Source organism: Chanodichthys erythropterus, chromosome 2, assembly GCF_024489055.1.
Source record: "Chanodichthys erythropterus isolate Z2021 chromosome 2, ASM2448905v1, whole genome shotgun sequence".
Classification (NCBI taxonomy): Eukaryota; Metazoa; Chordata; class Actinopteri; order Cypriniformes; family Xenocyprididae; genus Chanodichthys; species Chanodichthys erythropterus.
In genome coordinates this window covers 14722501-14742735 of record NC_090222.1, presented here as the reverse complement: position 1 = coordinate 14742735, position 20235 = coordinate 14722501, and the positions used below count along the sequence as shown (strand labels likewise).

Genomic DNA, 20235 nt, shown 5'->3' with positions numbered 1-20235 from the left:
TTAGTGAGAAAAAACCTCTTCCAGAAGCACAAACGTGCTGCGTAACACACAAGAACGAACCTCATTGGTTCACAGCACGTTTGAGCTTCCGGAAGATGTTACTTCTCGCAAGTCATTCAGGTTCTGTTGAGCTTTTATGTTCACTGATCAACATTTATATGTGAGTAAAAGCCTAAATTAAATCTGTTTATCATAAAAAGCGTTTGAGTCTCTTCCAAAATTTTGGACTAAACTGCTCAATTCATGTGGATTAGTTTTATGATCTCTTTATGAACTTTTTGAAGCATCAAAGTTTCAGTTGTGTAGGCTGTATATGGAAGGACAGAAAACTCTCAGATTTCATCAAAAAGATCTTCGATTGTGTTCCGAAGATGAACGAATGTCTTGCGACACGAGGGCGAGTAATTAATGACAGAATTTTCATTTTGGGGTGAACTAACCCTTGCACAGCTATTTTCAAGTGTCAGTGCTATACCAAGAAAGTTATTCTTGTGGTTAAATAGTATTTGTGTGAATTACTTTCACAGTTGCTGTTAGTAAGTCATAGGTCAAAAACATACGGATCAAAGGACAATGCTAACATGGCAGGTGAAGCATGTATTTAAACTATACACCTGTATACAAAATGTACTTCATCACAGCCGATAAGTAAGTTCTCATCAAATTCAAAGGAATTTGGACACGGCCTTTCTAACGGTTGAAATAGGTTCACTGAGTCACTGCATCTCATGGTGTTGTGTTGCAGGGCACAGCTTCCTTTTCAACCACCAAAATACCTCACAATCTTCCTGTTCTTTAGGGGTGTGAAAACCATCTCCTCTTATGTTTAGAGGTGTGAAAACAAACATGCATGCAAACTGCACGTACTGCAGTGAAGTGAGTGGTTTGGGTTTGCTTGGCTGCTTGTTTCAACTTGGCATCAACCGAGCCGTTCCTAGACTTCTAGGGGCCCTAAGTAAAACAGCTCAAGCTGTCAAGGGCCCCTGTCAGTACGTTCATAAAAACCCAACACAGTCTCACTGCAATTTGCAACTATTTCACGTTTTGCTGTGAATTCGTACAGCCTCATTTATACATTTTCATACGATCTGTTTAAACTCCAGTGATGTGTAGGTTTAGGGGTGGGGCTAGGGGTGGTCCTTCATAATGAGATTCATTTGAAAATCGTACACATTTTTATACAAATCAAATTGTACGAAATCATATGAAATCACCAGCTTGTAAAATAGTTATGTTTTCCTGTGAGATTGGGTTAAAAAAAAACAAAATAACACCTTTAATCTGTTCTTTCAGAGCAGTTTCACTGTCAACAAACAACAGTTGAGATATTCAGTAATACAATAAAAATTACAAACAATAGGACAAATACAACAGAAAAAAATCTATGAATGAAATAAACAATTTAGCCTACTAATGAAAATAGCGTACTACACAGAAATTGAATAATCAAATGTAAAAAAATGAACACATTGCAGTCTTCACTGTATTATTTAAATATACATTGATTCAAGTTACTGAAGTTATACATTCATTCATTCAAAAACAGTGAATGATTCTCTTATGTTCTTTTGTTGTTTGATTAACAACAACATGTAATATAAGTCTCTGGTGTCCCCAGAATGTATCTGTGAAGTTTCAGCTCAAAATACCCCACAGATCATTTATTATAGCTTGTCAAATTTGCCCCTATTTGGGTGTGAGCAAAAACACCATTTTTGTGTGTCCCTTTAAATGCAAATGAGCTGCTGCTCCCGGCCCCCTTTGCAGGAGAAGGCGGAGCTTTAACAGCTCACGCTTCAGTTGCTCAACAACAACAACAACAAAGCTGGAGAATCTCACGCAGCCAAAATGACGATTGTCAGTAACGGTGTTCAGCCTTACATTGTTCAAACCAGAGTCAGACACTGATGGAGAGACTCAGGAAGAAGTTACAACTTATAGAATGCATCTGGACGTTCCTGAATAGTTAGTGGATACATTTATGTAGCTGCTGTGGAGTTGATTCAACTCATTGACTAGCATGTGCCATCATGTTGATCTTTTGTGCACATCCAGCATTGAATTGACCCTCATTTGTGAAGAAGTCCAGTGTAAAAAGACAGCATGGTACCAACACTCTACTACAACTCAAGAAGCCGAACATGGCCTCACCCCCTTTGTTGCGTATTATCGGTGCAGGGTTTATGTAAATTTTAGGGTTATGTCACTAATATGAAGAAGCTTGTTGTAGTCCCTACTAGTAATTTGTTGTAGTCCTTAAACAGAGAATTCTTTAAAAGAAAATGTCTCCCTTTGCATTGAGCATCGTAATTTAGCAGATGTTTATGCTCTAACAGCAACATTTAAAAAAGTGGAATCATAATCAGCCACCCCTTTAAATGACAGAGACAGCAGCTTGTTTATTAGGCTGCTGTCACTTTAAGACTAAAAATGCACACATTGCACAGATATATTATACTGACAAGCTTTTGATTACTTCCTATTTTACTAACCTAAATGAAAACTCACGGGTGGACGGACGGATGAACTGACATTTTGAGTGTATTTGCACACCCGGAACCCAAAGTAGCCTATACTTGTCTGTGTTTCTCTCCGTCTTGTACAGAAAGACACCTTTTGAACAGCGTCTCTTTCAATCTTTTATATGTTACATGATTTGACTGATTACGTAGAAAGCGTGACAGCACACCGCTTTAAAGGAAAAGAAAGGAATGCGGCATTGTGATTTCACAATCATTTGAAATCATAATCAAAAACGAAACTGATAGACAGCCCTATTCATTAAATCATTCTTGAGAGCAAGGAGGCCCCCTGGTGATTCGGAGGCCTTACACAACTAGCTCTGGGCATCAAATTCGGCACTGGAGCTACAAGTACTTCCTGCAGGCTCATGGAGGTTTGCACAACTTTTTAATAGTGCAAAATGCATAAAACAAGCCAGCACTATTTGTTTTACAAATGCCAATAAATGATGGTAATAAAGAGGAAGAAACTGTTTGAGGTAGGGAAACTCTGATGGAGAAAAATAACATTCATAGGCTTTTCCTTATGTCAGCTTGGGGAATTTTTGCCTGATTCTTTAGTAATAGAAAAGGAAGTGTGCTATACAAAGGAGTTATTTTGGATTTATGAAGTTCTATTTGCATGCTATCTGTTAGCATGCTTGTTAAACAGTGGTGTTAAGATTTATTTATTTTTTATATCGACTGCAGATGTTTCACTGTGGATGTAACACAGGAAATGTTTCAAAGGAAATTACACTTAGCTGTCCCTGATAATCATATTTATATGGCATAAATGACAGTTTGCCTTGCAATCCATTTTGTTTCTATTATATCTGCTGTCGCAAGAGAGTTTCAACTAAAACTGCATGTGTCAATCACCAGAGCTCAAGCAGAAAAGAACTATTGTTCTCCCATATCCGTCTCTCCTTCAGTGTGTACGACAACCATTCAGACACTAGTTACATTTAGTACTCGCAGTTACTAGTAATGTTCTCCAACCCCTGGACTCTCTTATCACTCAGTCAAGAGGTTGAGCCCCCCTCACAATGTTTTATCTCAAGCCGACTGACTATGTCTAACATATTTAACACTGACATGACTCAGGAACAGATGTTAGTAATTCACATGGAGCAAGCATAGCCATGACAATTTTTTTTTTTTTTTTTGTCAGATTGCCTCTTTGAGGGTCTCCAACCCACCTCCTTCCTCTCTGAGGGACTGTATTCCCTCATGAAAAGACCAGCTGGTTCATGCTGGTTAATGCTAGTCTCCCATGTGAACTGGCAAACTGTAGCCATGCAAAACCTAGCTAGACGAAGAGCATGATATCTGATCAACCATGTTGACCAAGGTTAATCTAGTTAAAGGGATCATTCATTCAACGCATAGAACTCGGATCATTTTTTTTCAATACAAATGAAAGTCAATAGGGTCCAAAAAACAGATGGAACATTCTTTGTGTTCCACAGAAGTAAGTCATACTCTCTTGTCATTCCAAACTTGTGAGTAAAAGATGACAGAATTTAAAATTTTGAACTATCCCTTGAAGATATACAGTATATAAGTATCCGATCCTGTGGACTAGCATCCAGAATACAATATAAGCCAGCCTTTTTAGAAGGGCTGGTGTGAATAAAGGGAAAAAAGCAAAAGGAACACTGGGAGAATCAGAGGAAAAGTTGGGGGTTGAGGGTCCTTGGGTTTCACAGCTGTGGGCCCCAGCCTGAGCCCTGTTAAGCAGGCAGACTTGAGGAAAGCCAATCTTAATTGATTCCAAGCCTCCAAAGCTCTTCAGCAAACATGGCGGAGCAATGAAAACGACTTGTTATCCTAATTCAATGGACGCTGTAAAACTCTGTCAATCTTCACATCCCGAAAAACCCAGAAAGCAGATGGACCCTGGATTAAGCTTACCACAGTCATTCACAATCGCAGTACAGTTAATTACACTGTAGAGATAGGATGGGGGGTTGGGGCAGGAAAAAAATCTGGTCTTGTAGCTGTAATTGTTTTTACATTAGTGTGAGTAAGTACTGGAAGTTCTGTTAAAGGGTTGGTTCACCTAAAAATGAAAATTCTGTCATTAATTACCAACCCTCATGTCGCCTGTAAGACCTTCGTTCATCTTTTGAACACAAATTAAAGGTGCCCTATAATTAAAAATTGAATTTATCTTGGCATAGTTAAATAACAAGAGTTCAGTACATGGAAATGACATATAGTGAGTCTCAAACACCATTGTTTCCTCCTTCTTATATAAATCTCATTTATTTAAAAGACCTCCAGGCGAATCTCAACATAACACAGACTGTTACGTAACAGTCGGGATCATTAATATGTACGCCCCCAATATTTGCATATGCCAGCCCATGTTCAAGCATTAGATAAGGGCAGGACGTCTGGATGTGCACAGCTGAATCATCAGACTAGGTAAGCAAGCAAGGACAACAGCGAAAAATGGCAGATGGAGCAATAATAACTGACATGATCCATGATATCATGATACTTTTAGTGATATTTGTAAATTGTCTTTCTAAATGTTTCGTTAGCATGTTGCTAACGTACTGTTAAATGTGGTTAAAGTTATCATCGTTTCTTACTGTATTCACAGAGACAAGACTGTCGTTATTTTCATTTTTTAAACACTTGCTGTCTGCATAATTCATAAACACAACTTCATTCTTTATAAATCTCTCCAACAGTGTGTAATGTTAGCTTTAGCCACGGAGCACTATCAAACTCATTCAGAATCAAATGTAAACATCCAAATAAATACTATACTTACGCGATAAGACATGTTGCATGATGAACACTTTGTAAAGATCCATTTTGAGGGTTATATTAGCTGTGTGAACTTTGTTTATGCACTTTTTAAGGCAAACGCGAGCACCGTGGGTGGGGAGCGTGAGCATTTAAAGGGGCGGCAGCCTAAATCGGCTCATATTTAATGATGCCCCAAAATAGGCAGTTAAAAAAATTAATAAAAAAAAATCTATGGGGTATTTTGAGCTGAAACTTCACGGACACATTCAGGGGACACCTTAGACTTATATTACATTCTTAAAAGACATTCTACAGCACCTTTAAGATATTTTTGATAAAATCTGATGGCTCAGTTAGGCCTCCATTGACAGCAAGATAATTAACACTTTCAGATTCCCAGAAAGGTACTAAAGACGTATTTAAAACAGTTCATGTGAGTACAGTGGTTCAATCTTAAGATCGAAAATAGTTTTTGTGCACCAAAAAAACAACTTTTTTCAACAATATCTAGTGATGGGCAACTTCAAAACACCGCTTCATGAAGCTTTGAAACTTTATGAATCTTTTGTTTCGAATCATTGGTTCAGAGCGTGTATCAAATTGCCAAAGGAAACATTTCGAAACACTTATGACATAACAAAGCCTCGTTTACTGAAATCACATGACTTTGGCGGTTTGATACGTGCTCCGAATCACTGATTCGAAACAAAAGATTCGTAAAGCGCGTGGTTCTGGTTATAGGCACCAAATGTCCCCGCAAGTATAGTAATACCAGTACATTTTGAACTTGTTGGGGCATTTTTTGGTCCCCATGAGGAAACAAGCTTATAAATTATACAGAATGACCTTTTTTGAAAATCTAAAATAGCAAATTTACTAAAATTAGCTAAATAGTAAAATACTTTTAAAATAAAGTATAAAAACCATTACGTCTATGGAATGTCCCCATAAAACATGGATACCCAATGTTTGTGTATGCGTGTGCATGTGTGTGAATGTTGCTCATTCTGATTCTGATAATTTAACCCTATTTCTTTCTGAAAAACAGGAACAATACATAAAGCAGAGTTGAGTAATCGCCACAGAGAAATCTGACAACAATGAAACACAGTTGGTGAGTAGATTGTGTACTAAAAAAAACGAACCTCATATGGTGTTCATACAACAGCCTCTAAATAGTCAGTCTTTTCAGATGTTCTCTGATTGACAGAGCCATGTCATATATATATGTGACGTCAATTCACCATAGAAAATAGTAACATTCCGGCTACTGTGATGTAAGCCGTCTATTCGATACACCAATTTTTAAGCCAAATTTATGATTCACCCCCTTTCTAGGAATAGTGTAATATTTAGACATAAACATTTCACAAGAGCAGAGTATTTTTAAATCATTCACGTCAACACCGCATCATACAGGATTTTTAGTTAAATCGTGGCATGATTCTTCAGTTCAGAGCAGCAGGAAGAGAAGATTAAATGGTTTGTGGACAGAGGCACTAACTGGCCTCGATGGCTTCCTGCGGGAAGTGGAGTTTCTGTGCTGAGGGGATTGAAAGCCTTTTTTTCCTGCTGAGGTGGACATTTCCAAACACACTGATACACGCTTCCATAGGCTGACCCCTGACCCCATAACAAAACAATCACTCTCACACTTGTGGAGTCCTAGGGAGTTGCAGTATTCAATGGACATCAACGAAGATGTAACAAAAAGACAGATTTGCATTAAAAGATCATTAATAGAAACTGCGACTGGATGAATCTCACATTTCCAGGTCACACAACACATCCAATAGAAATAAAGTGATTACTTTCATGACAGTTAAGCACATTGTCCTCCAAACTGTCATCACCGTAATCCTCTGTAATGTTCTTTGTTACAGTTAACACTGTATTATTTAAAGCATCATACATCAAAGGCAGTACAACAAATACTACCCAGGGTTTTTAGTGTTAAAGGTGCCCTAGAACCAGTTTTTACAAGATGTAATATAAGTCTAAGGTGTCCCCTGAATGTGTCTGTGAAGTTTCAGCTCAAAATAACCCATAGATTTTTTTTTAATAAATTTTTTTAACTGCCTATTTTGGGGCATCATTAAATATGAGCCGATTCAGGCTGCGGCCCCTTTAAATCGCGCGCTCCCTGAACCCCCCGAGCTCTCGACTATAATATAGTGCATTTACAAAGTTCACACAGCTAATATAACCCTCAAATGGATCTTTAAAAGATGTTCGTCATTCATACTGCATGCATGCGTCGAATCATGTGAGTAAAGTATTTATTTGGATGTTTACATTTGATTCTGAATGAGTTTGATAGTGCTCTGTGGCTAACGGGCTAAAGCTAACATTACACACTGTTGGAGAGATTTATAAAGAATGAAGATGTGTTTATGCATTATAAAGACTGCACGTGTTTAATAATGAAAATAGCGACAGCTCTCTTGTCTCTGTGAATACAGTAAGAAACGATGGTAACTTTAACCACATTTAACAGTACATTAGCAACATGCTAACGAAACATTTAGAAAGACAATTCACAAATATCACTAAAAATATCATGTAATCATGGATCATGTCAGTTATTTTTGCTCAAAACACTTATGACATAACAAAGCCTCGTTTACTGAAATCACATGACTTTGGCAGTTTGATACGTGCTCCGAACCACTGATTCGAAACGAAAGATTCATAAAGCGTTCTGGTTCTGGTATTCCCTATGTCAGTCATTCCCAAAGGCAGGGTCCCGACCCACAAGTGGGTCGCGGAAGATTTTGTATGGGTCGCCAAGTCGAGCACTATTTTTCAGTGCGCTTGTAACACAGTTTGTAGATACGGGAAGAAGGTGGCGGGAACCGGCGAACGTTCAACATAACTTTAATACCAAAATAAACAAAGAACAAAACGAAAGTAATGCCGGCAGACCCTCGCAGATGTCTGCCGGCCACACAAACATAATAAAACATAACGTTAAGTCCAGGCCTGGTCCTCGCTCATCCTTCACTGTAGTCGCTCCTCCTTTTATGCTCCCGGAGCTCCTCCGTGAGGGACTCAAGGCCGTTCCCTCACGGCTCTCGCCCGCTATATGTGTAGTTCAAGAATTAGCCGCACGAGGGAGCTCATCGTTTTCTTCCGTTTATTTATTTATTTATTTTTTTTGTTCTTTAGCTGCGCTCTGCACTCGGCAACCAGCCATAAAAATGGATGCTTAGCTAATAAAGAAGAAAAATACAGCTAAAGACCAGGTTAACACTGCCAACAGCCAAAATACCGTCCCCGAGGGAGGCCAGCTTGACACTGTAATGATGAGAATATGAAAACAATGAGATGCCCTGTCAACTCTTCCTTTCTCATTTCACCTCTGCATTTTACTTTTGTCAACAACAGGTAAATAAAAAATAATTGTGCTTTGTCAAATATCTGTATCTCTTTTAAATAGTTAAGTTGAAGCTTAACTGACCTTAAAAATGGTCATACATATTTTGTTAATGCATAAATTCTCTTTGTGATATATGAACTATATGGGCCTAATGTTTATTGGGTCACAAGAATTTATCGAATTTAAAATGTGGGTCCCCAGAAAAAAAGTTTGGGAAACACTGCCCTATGTTATAGGCATCAAATGTAATACCAGTACATTTTGACTTGTTGGGACATTTTTTTGGTCCCCATGAGGAAACAAGCTTATAAATTATACATGACTGCAAGTGTTTAATAATGAAAATAGCGACGGCTCTCTTGTCTCTGTGAATACAGTAAGAAACGATGGTAACTTTAACCACATTTAACAGTACATTAGCAACATGCTAACGAAACATTTAGAAAGACAATTCACAAATATCACTAAAAATATCATGTAATCATGGATCATGTCAGTTATTTTTGCTCCATCTGCCATTTTTCGCTATTGTTCTTGCTTGCTTACCTAGTCTGATGATTCAGCTGTGCACAGATCCAGATGTTAATACTGGCTGCCCTTGTGTAATGCCTTGAACATGGGCTGGCATATGCAAATATTGGGGGCGTACATATTAATAATGCCGACTGTTACATAACAGTCGGTATTATGTTGAGATTCGCCTGTTCTTTGGAGGTCTTTTAAACAAATGAGATTCATATAAGAAGGAGGAAGCAATGGAGTTTGAGACTCACTGTATGTCTTTTCCATGTACTGAACTCTTGTTATTCAACTATGCCAATATAAATTCAATTTTTGATTCTAGGGCACCTTTAACTGAAACTATTTATGAAATAAACTATAATAAACTATATAAAAATATAAACTTTTTTTAAAAACCAAAACTTATGAAAATGACAAAAACGCACAACAAAATTACTAAAACTTTAAGGCAGCGGATATTTGCACTAAGTGCAAATAAGCCTCGATGGCTAAGTGCAAATAGCAATAGATGCTATTTACACTAGGTGAAAATAGCATATTTTCTATTTACACCATGTAAAAGTATCAGTTTTTTGCAATAAGAGTAAATAGTAATTAGATGCTATCTATACTTTAAATAGGCAGATAATATTTGCACCTAAGTATTTTTGTACATTAACAAGATCATAGCGTGTAAATTATTATATTTATTAAAGGTGCCGAAGAACATGTTTTCAAAAGATGTAATATAAGTCGTAAGTGTCCCCTGAATGTGTCTGTGAAGTTTCAGCTCAAAATACAGCATAGTTTTTTTTTAATTAATTTTTTTTAACTGTCCCCTTTAAATCTTGTGCTCCACGCCCCAAGAGCTCGCGCTTGCCTTAAACAGAATAAACAAAGTTCACACAGCTAATATAACCCTCAAAATGGAGCTTTACAAAGTGTTTGTCGTGCAACATGTCTAATCGCGTAAGTATAGTATTTATTTGGATGTTTACATTTGATTCTGAATGAGTTTGATAGTGCTCCGTGGCTAAAGCTAACATTACACACTGTTGGAGAGATTTATAAAGAATGAAGTTGTGTTTATGAATTATACAGACTGCAAGTGTTTAAAAATGAAAATAGCGATGGCTCTTGTCTCCGTGAATACAGTAAGAATTCGTACACCCCGTCTGTTACGTAACAGTCGGTGTTATGTTGAGATTCGCCTGTTCCTCGGAGGTCGTTTAAACAAATGAGATTTATATAAGAAGGAGGAAACAATGGAGTTACAATGGAGACTCACTGTATGTCATTTCCATGTACTGAACTCTTGTTATTCAACTATGCCGAGGTAAATTAAATTTTTGAATCTAGGGCACCTTTAAATGTATTAAATGCATGCTGCCTTATTGGGAGAATAAAAACCCTCCCTACACCTTCCCCTACCCCTAACTCAGCAGGACAGCGGCTCTCTAGGACCGAACTTGCCTACCCCTGCCCTACCCAATAAACACTTTTAATATTATTAAACACTCGCTCACAGTTTATTTCTACTTTTAGAACATTATCTTCATTTTTATTGAAAATAAATGCGAACTCGGCAAAAGGCGGATTCAAACCCATGTCCTTGATTACGTTAAAAGCCAGGTCTACGAGCCTTACTAGCTACTGTTGAGCCACGGAAGATGTTGATTCTATGCGTCTTTTTTAAACCTTGAGTGGGCGGAGCTAGTATGCTATTTGCACTTAGTGTAAATAGAAACTCCGAAACTTTAAGTAAAATGAAAGTGAAAACGGAAAATATAAAAACAAAATCTAATTCATCAACATGTTAACAAAAACTATAAGTGTATATTGGCGATACTAAAATACACTGCCATTATTAATATTTTACTAATTTAAATAAACTTTTAAATTATTTAAATTATGTTAAAAATGCAATAAATTTTTAATTAAGAAAATTTTTATTTCATATTTCTTTGTTTGATTTTGGGTTGAAATGTGACCCTTACAAGCTCTTGACAGGTTTTGTGATATTCACCAATTACTTTAAGTCTAACACAGCTTCTCCCAATAAAATATACAGTTTCCATAAAAGACCAAAGACTTTATAATATTTGAGCTGCATGAGTGTCCATCCATAATGAACGCTATAAACTGTTTCTTTACAGCTTTAGCACATGCACACCCACGTTCCAACACAAAAACAGCATGGACATTGCATATGCTCTGCATGAATTTATATTCACCTCTCATTTCTACAGTCTGAAACACAGCAAAGCATTCATAGCAGCCTTCAGCACTACTGCCCTTGACCCTACAGAAAACCTTGTGCTAGAAAACTCTTGTAAGTATTGTGCAGATGCTGTACAAACCAAAAGAAAATCATTGCATTTTTCATAAATCATTTACAGATTTACATCACATTATTTTGAGTGTCTGAAGGAAAGTTAATGCAGCAAAGAAAGGAGAACTACCTAGTTTCTCTCGGCCTCTTATCCTCTCTCTCTTTCTTCGACTGTAATTCCATCCCTTTTCCAGAACAAATGGACTGTCAGACCATCAATCAGCTTGACTGACAGGCCTTCCATCCAATATTCACAAGTTGTCCAATCTGGGCACCTACCCAACCTATCCTGTCTCACCATTGGCATATAGATATGCAGTATGCCTTCACAAAAATAATCAAACACATGAGATTGTATGCAGACATTAAGTAAAGTGTATGTTATTGATTGCCGCCTACCAATAAGACGGTAGGTTCTGAAAAAAGCACCCATATATCAGCTTGCTAAGTGACAGTTTTATCATGAAACATCTTGTTTCTGAAAATCTGGTGTTATGTGCAATAATTCTGTGAACTTGGAGTCAGCTGCACAACTAAGCCTCTAATCTTCATTTTAAATCTCTACCACTTCTGAAAATGATACTGTCCTCTCCCTGCGGCCCATCATGTGTTTGAGAGTGTGTTTCGGGTGGTGATTATACTGCAGACAGGGCGCATTCTGATGCAACATAGAGATCGAGAACGAAAGACATTAAGAAAAAGGGAATAAGATTGTTGGGGAAAAAAGACGGGTCAGTAGTGGGATGTGTTTGCGTAAGAGGGGCGTCATCCCAAAAAGCTGATATCCCCACCAGAGCTGCACTACTGATGTCATCACTGTGGGACACACCCAAGCTGGCTACATGACATGGAGTCACTGCAGGAACAACTGGAAAGATTCACAAACACACGAAATGCACAGGACATCGAAAGAGTGTTACAATCTTCCAAGGAATGTGACACTTTGCTGATTGCAAATTTGCTTCCCCTAATTATAAGAATTTCTTTAGCATTAAATAATAGTTTGCTGAGTAAATGCCAGGTTTTTAATTTGAATGAATGTTTTTGAAAACTATGTCTATCGTGTAGTCAGCAATGTGTTTCTTTTTTAAATTGGGTAAAAGTGTTTGAGAGTGTTGGCGAGTGCGTGTGAAACTGAATGTGTGAAGTGCAAAACCTCAACAATCTTCACTTTGACCTAAACTATTCTCTGGGTCTAAGGTTGTTTTGAAAGTCATGCAAGTTTGCGACATAAGCTGAGAAAATGATAACTATTTTTATTTTTGGGTGAACTGTCCCATTAAATAGTATACTCTAAAATGTGGGATCAATTACTTTTTCACATCCCTAGACATGCACAGCTTCAGAAACATTTCAAAACCAAAGAGCTATGAAGTAAGAGATACTTAAATTCCCCCTTTAGTCAATAATTTTATCCCTTAAAGCTCATCTTTGATCACCTAAATTACATATCTAAAAGTTTTTCCTGTAAAAAAAAAATTCTTCATGCCTTAAAGGTGCTACAGATGATGTTTTGTTTTATACATTTTTGCAATATTACTTGAGACTGTCTTTACTAACTGATAAAAGACTATTTATTAGGTGCACTGAAAGGAATATTATTAATATACATAATCTGTGCACGAGGTAGGGCCTTAAAAACATCAGCCAATCGTTTACGCGATCATCGTGTAAACGATTGGCCCTCTGGCTTGTCAATCACTGCCATGACGTTCCTTGTGAGAGACGTGCGCGGCTGCGCGCTCCAGTAACTTTCCACACTCCACAGGCGCCGCATGCAATGTTTTTGTCAGGAGACAGGAGTAACAACTGCAGATTATGAGTTACCTGCGGTGAGTCCAACATAATGAATCCACTAACACGATACAGAGAATGCCGGTGGTAAACACTCGTGTTCCAATTCTCGTGCATGAGTTTTGTGAGGCGTTCCCTCGAAATGAGCTGTGAAGGAGGGGGGTTGTTCTTGCGCATGCGCTCATTTCAAAAACTCACTAACAGTCTTTGGTTTCTCAGTCGACAAAAAGATCCTCTTTAGCACCTTTAAAATAGCTTGAATGTAACTCTACACCCTTGTCGCATTTAGTATACACAGATCTATGAATATGATAATTAGCCCCGCCTCCACTCACTCGCACGAGTTCAGAGATCCACTCAATCAACCTACTGAGGTAAACGCTGCACAATGGTATCGCTTTTTACAACATCAGACACATAACGGTAATTAATATGATTAGCCTTTTGCGTGACTACATTATCAAACAGCTAATAATGTGTAGCTAATGTTACACCACAAACCATGTTCCTTCTTCTAAAAATCAGTATCCTTAGAAACACTTTGAACGTCAGTGGAGAAAGGCATATAGTTAATCATATAACATCATAATATAATAACATCATAATAACAACCACAGTTCCAAGAACTTCCAAAACTTCCAAGAATCCAGCTGTTGTCCACTACTATCTACATGACTTAGACTCAAACACACGTCTTTTGAAGAACATAATCACAACTCCTCCACCTTGTGCAAGCGACTGCTGTATTGTGAGAGGAGGAATGCAAACAGCAGCATGGACCTTGGCCTAATATCAAACTACCAGTCTTCGTCTATTGAACGTTGTACTGATGACATGCAACTAACAATATTTATCCGGGCCCACGCAACTGCGGTGAGGAGAGGGCGACTTACCCAATCTGTCTGTTGGTGGAAGGAGCTTGAGTGATGACAGAACTGGACTGGGGCGAGGGCAGTGCCTGCTGGATTACTATGCTGCTGTCGTGGTTGGCCATTCTTGAGTGGGACTGCTGGTGCTGGTTGGGGCCCCCCTGCCCATGAAGAGTGATATTCTGTTCAGAAACACAAGGGGTGGGGTGGGGGTCATGAGCACAGGGGTAAAATATAAATTGTCAATGTATTGTAAAATAACTAAAGTAATACGCTCTATCCACTCAATAAAATTGTGGCAACAGATTACAAGCAATTTTGTTAATTAAATTCAACATATAAGAATTGAGTTAGAATGAATCAAATTAATTCCTTAAAAGTCAACCATGTAAAATGTGTAAAATTTGCAAACACCATTACAAAAACCACAAACTGACATAAAAAGCAAAGAGTTAAACTGCCCAACTAAATGAAATACTGATCAACATAATAGTGACCAAATATTTTCAATAACATCAACACCAACATCTAAACTTCTGTTAATTCTTGTGTTTCTCTTTCCTTCAGTGATTCTGCTTGTTATCATCAGGTGTCTTCAATGTTGGCAATGAAAATAATAAAGAATTCTTAATTCATCTTGTCTATTCAGATGTTTAAATTTGACTCAAATTTAAATGGTTGACATTTAAGGAATTAATTTGATTAATTCTAACTCAATTCTAATTGTTGAATTTAATTAATAATATTGCTTATAATATGTTGCCAAAATTTTATTGAGTAGATATAGAGTAGCCTATTACTTTTTACATTGTAGGGGGAAAAACACCCAACTATAGGTGATATCAAATGCAAAAAAAGATTCAAAAGATTCATAGTCTATTTTATTATACAATATTTCAGAGATGTATTCAGCACAACTCAAACAGAAGTTACTTTCAAATTTAACAGCTTTTCATATCCGTGTGACCAACTTGAATCCTTTACGAAATCTGTGTGGGGAAGTCTTTCACGCTCATGCGACATTCACAATCATGTGGATTCACGTGTTCAAGTGCTTTGAATTCACCCATGAAAAAACAACGGTAAATGTGAACACACCTTAAGAATGTAGAACTAAAACCTAGAAAACCAGTAGCCAAAGGCTGGGACAATTCTCAATTCGAGATACGATGATTCTGGATCAATTCTGATATTTTAAGATTGTATCGCGAATCTCTCTCGAATTCATTCTGAGCTTAGTTTTTAACAGCAGATGGCGCTCTAGGCTAGATTTTAACTTAGTTTTTAACTTTTTAACACACTCAAATGCTCATGAAGAGGAGTGCTAGACAGCGATCGTGAGTTCGGCTGTGTCATGTAAGTGGTTAAATATAGGCCTACTAGCACCTCAGCTCAGAATGCTTTTATGGCGCGAGATTAATGTAAACACAGCCCACTGCGAACACCTTTGTAATTCGCTTCAATCGTTTCAAACTTTAAGAATGATTATTTTAGGTTTAAGTGGTGTGTGAGGAATTGGAAGCAAGAAGAGTACGGCTGTTTCTAAAGCATCTAGTGCGATCTGCTGTTAAAAACTAAGTTTAGAATCAATTCGAGAAAGAATTGTGATACATTCGGGAAATATAAGAATCGATCCAGAATCATTGTATTGCGAATCGAGAATCGATTTATTGTCCCCACCTTAAAAACAAGGCTAACAAAACCAGCTAACAGATTGGCTAATGTTCTGGCAAGGTTCTCTCAAAGTAATGAACAAACATTATTCCAATAACGTTAATAGAATGTTTGTTTAAAGTTGCCTGGTCTTTAATAATGTTCTCAAAATGTTAGCACAAAAACATTCAAATGTTGCTTTCAGAATCTTTAGAGTAAAGTAACATCCCATAATATCTGCAAAATTATAAAATGAAATGATCCCTTAACGTTCATGTTACCAAGAACAAAAAAGTTTTTTTTTTTTTTTTTAAATAAATTAAAAATTTAGAAATAACATTTTCATAACATAATGGGAACGTAAGCGGAACATTTTTTGTTAGCTACATACATCAGCCACTTTGGTTTAGGCATCTTTGACACAAACCACACATTTACATGATGTGTGAACAAGGAGAATTATTGGTCAGAAATGCACACACAATGTTTAAGTGTGACACCACTGTGAACTTAGGCATGCACTTCCTGTAGCAGATAGAGTAAGAGATGAAAAAGGGAAATATCTGTTGAGGGCCACTCCTTAAAGGCACAATTTAAAGTTTTAAAACCCAAGTCAAGGTGGAAGTGCTGCAGTTGAACTATTTTATAGGCCATCCCACACTGGTTCCCTCCAATAGGACTTTTTCATTGGATTATTGCAGAAAATAAGCTCTAGGACCAACTAATGTGAATGATGACACATTTTGTTCATAACGATAATCTATACAAATGAACACACCTTGAATGAAATTTTTCACCTAAATACAATCGACAGAATTAAAAAGCTAAACATACGCTGTAAACAAACGACACCACTGCCATTCATTCGGCATATGTGGCCGAACCACTGAGGCCTGCGCTTTTGGATTACTTCTTCGACAGTCACCATCACTAAGCTGACAGTTCTTTCAGTCTTTATTTAAAAAACATTGTCTCTAAAGGTTTGAGATAGAATAGTTTGCAAGAATGTGATTACAAACACAATGAGGCTGCAGCCAAACAAATTCCATTCAAACAACTCACTGCCTTCAGGCCGGTGAAACCAGAAGTACCAAAATGCTAACATGTTTCTGACAAAAATAGATCATCCTTATCATCCGTGCCGAATCCTCTTCTGCTAGTTTAACGAATGAAAAAAATAGGTGGTATGCCAGGCACGTGGTCCAAAACGGGTTGTACCTAGTCTCTTAATGAGTCGTGGGTGTGTTTTGGGCATAACGTGCAATAAACCAATCAGAGTCTCATCTCCCATTACCTTTAAAAGCCACTTGCGGTTGCACCATGGCGGAATTTGCAAGCAGAGGACTGAATGCTTCTCCAGAGAGGAATCCTTTTATTTTTAATATTTAAAAATGTTTGTGTGCTGCTGTGCGCCCGCATATAGGCGCATATTACTAACGCACCCAGGTTTTTGTTGGTCTATGGCACAGTCATTTTCAGTTGCCGCAAAGTAGCAACACGCCAACAATGCACACACCTCAGACCAGCACGCCCATGGACGAACAAATGGACGTGAGTGCATTTGCTATTTAAACAACGAAGCACTGGATGTGAAAATGATAACTGCATCGGGATGAAACACTTGCATCACGCCTGGCGTCTCATTGCGCCAAGTGTATGATAGGGCCCTATGATTTTAATACGAATACTCACAATGCAGCAATATTTTAGCACATTTAACATTTGGTTAAAGGGATAGTTCACCCAAAAATGAAAATTTGATGTTTATCTGCTTACCCCCAGTGCATCCAAGATGTAGAGGACTTTTTTTTCTTCAGTCGAACGCAAATTATGATTTTTAACTGCAACCGCTGCCGTCTGTCAGTCAAATAATAGCAGTGATTGGGAACTTGAACAATAAGAGTCGAAAAAACTTCCATAGACAAATCCAAATGAAACCCTGCGGCTCGTGACGACACATTGATGTCCTAAGACACGAAACGATCGGTTTGTGCGAGAAACCGAACAGTATTTATATAATTATTTACCTCTAATACACCACTATGTCCAACTTCGTTCAACTTCCGGTTAGTGAGGTCTGATCGCGCTCTGACAACGGAAGTGATGTCTCGCGCTCATTGAAGTTTATGGGCGAGACATCACTTCCGTCATCACAGCGCAACAGGAAGCTGAACGAAGTTGGACATAGTGGTGTATTAGAGGTAAATAATTATATAAATACTGTTCGGTTTCTCGCACAAACCAATCGTTTCGTGTCTTAGGACATCAATGTGTCGTCACGAGCCGCAGGATTTAATTTGGATTTGTCTATGGAAGTTTTTTCGACTCTTATTGTTCAAGTTCCCAATCACTGCTATTATTTGACTGACAGACGGCAGCGGTTGCAGTTAAAAATCATAATTTGCGTTCGACTGAAGAAAAAAAGTCCTCTATATCTTGGATGCACTGGGGGTAAGCAGATAAACATCAAATTTTCATTTTTGGGTGAACTATCCCTTTAAAGAGTATAGTTAGTGAATAAGTAAAAAATAGTTTTTGTGATAAATTATAGCACACCTCAATCTAACTTGCCTAAAAAGGCACATCCTTTAAGCACATGAGATTCTAAACAGATAAACCAGCTTCCACATTTGATTTTAGTACACTTCCTTTAAGAAAAGAACCGCAGAGTTCTCTGAAAAGGCTCTGGGCGATATCTACATCCCACCTCTCTTTGCCTGAGCTCAGCAAAAGTCCTGCTACAACCTGCTGCTTGCTGACTTGGCATGGTATACAAACCCTAAACCTCAAGTATAAACTCCCCAGATTAACAGACACCATCTACAGCACGGCTATCATGCATACAGTAGGGTAATGGTCACTGAGGCCAGCCATCTTGTGACACAGTCGTGGTGCAAGTGGTAAAACAGTCATTATGGTCGAAGGTGTTTGCATACGTCATTGTCAGACCTTGAGTTTTTTGCATGCGTCATTGCCAAGACATTACCATAAAGTTCCTACATTTTGGAAATGCAGACTATGATGCACTAAAATAGGTTCAGCTCACGTGGTATTGAAAAAGATCAAGAGTGTGTGATTGTCTAGGGTGATATGTGATATCCAGACAAACAGCGCTCTTTATGAACACAACTGTCAATCTGAAGCTCAGGTGCCAAATCTGATCTCTAGGTGTATCTTTACCTGCTTCAGCTATGGAGCCGCCGTGCATGTGTGTGATCTGTCCAAAGCTGGGAGTCTTCAGTGTGTTATTGATATAGGTAAGGGGCAACTGTTAGTGTTGAGGATCACAGCTGTGAGACCCACACCATAACCTCACCTGTTTGCTGTCCTCCTCCTCCTGAGCCTTGCAAAACTCCTGCTCGATGGAGCAGTCCAGCTCGCTGAAGAGACCCACCTCCTCACAGTTCTTCAAGAAGCGTGTTGGGGTCGGCGTCTGGTCTGGAAACATTCAAGCACAAAATACATCAGAATTTAGCAGTGCATATTAGCTTATCTGTTTACAATGACATAGACCTAGTGGGTTCGATTGGCAAGGAAACATCCCATTTGGTCAAGATCTATTAAAGGGGACCTATAATGCCCCTTTTCACAAAATGTAAAGTCTCTGACGTCGCCAGAAAGTGTCTGTGAAGTTTCAGCTCAAAATACCCCACCGATCAATTATTATAGCTTGTCAAATTTGCCCCTATTTGGGTGTGAGCAAAAAAAAAAATATTTGTGTGTGTGCCTTTAAATGCAAATGAGCTGCTGCTCGTGGCCCCCTTTCCAGGAGAAGGTGGAGCTTTAACAGCTCACGCTTTGGTTGCTCAACAACAACAAAGCTGGAGAATCTCACGCAGCCAAAATGAGGATTGTAAGTAACGGTGTTCAGCCTTACATTGTTCAAACCAGAGTCAGACACTGATGGAGAGACTCAGTAAGAAGTTACAACTTTTAGAATGCATCTGGATGTTTCTGAACGGTTAGTGGATAAATTGATGTAGCTGCTGTGGAGTTGATTCGACTCATCGACTAGCATGTGCCATCGTGTTAATATTTTGTGCAAATCCAGCATAATTGACCCTCATTTTTGAAGCACTCCAGCGTAAAATTACACCAGTAAAATGTGTACTGCTGTACATCTTGAGACAAAACAATGGCACTGGCATATTTTAAGATTTCAGTTTTTATGTCAGTCCAAGTTGCTTTCAGTTAAGACAGATCAAACATGCATTTTAGTCTGGACTAGGCTTAAGCCTTGCCTGTGAATCTGGGGGTCAGTGAAATCAACTCTGCATGAACAAATTTATGAATGTGGTCTCCTTGACGACGGCTCTGCATCTCTCTACACTCAACACAAGTTTGCGGTAAATTCTCTATGCAAGTTGAACCCAACCCAAGCAGCTAAATAAAAGCTTCTGCCGGGACCATGTGGTCCATGGCACTAGGATGCATTTCTAG

The 20235-nt window shown here is 38.2% G+C and overlaps 1 protein-coding gene across 2 annotated transcripts in view; it reads right to left on the bottom strand.

The window, feature by feature from the left end:
* Nucleotides 1–20235, bottom strand: part of creb5b (cAMP responsive element binding protein 5b) — an 88411-nt gene that overhangs the window by 54243 nt on the left and 13933 nt on the right. For both annotated transcript variants that reach the window (XM_067393129.1, XM_067393132.1), the window contains exons 4-5: nt 19112–19233; nt 14167–14324 (exon numbers count right to left, since the gene is read on the bottom strand). In XM_067393129.1, coding sequence (XP_067249230.1) covers nt 14167–14324; nt 19112–19233 — 280 coding nt within the window. The remainder of the gene's footprint in view (nt 1–14166; nt 14325–19111; nt 19234–20235) is intronic.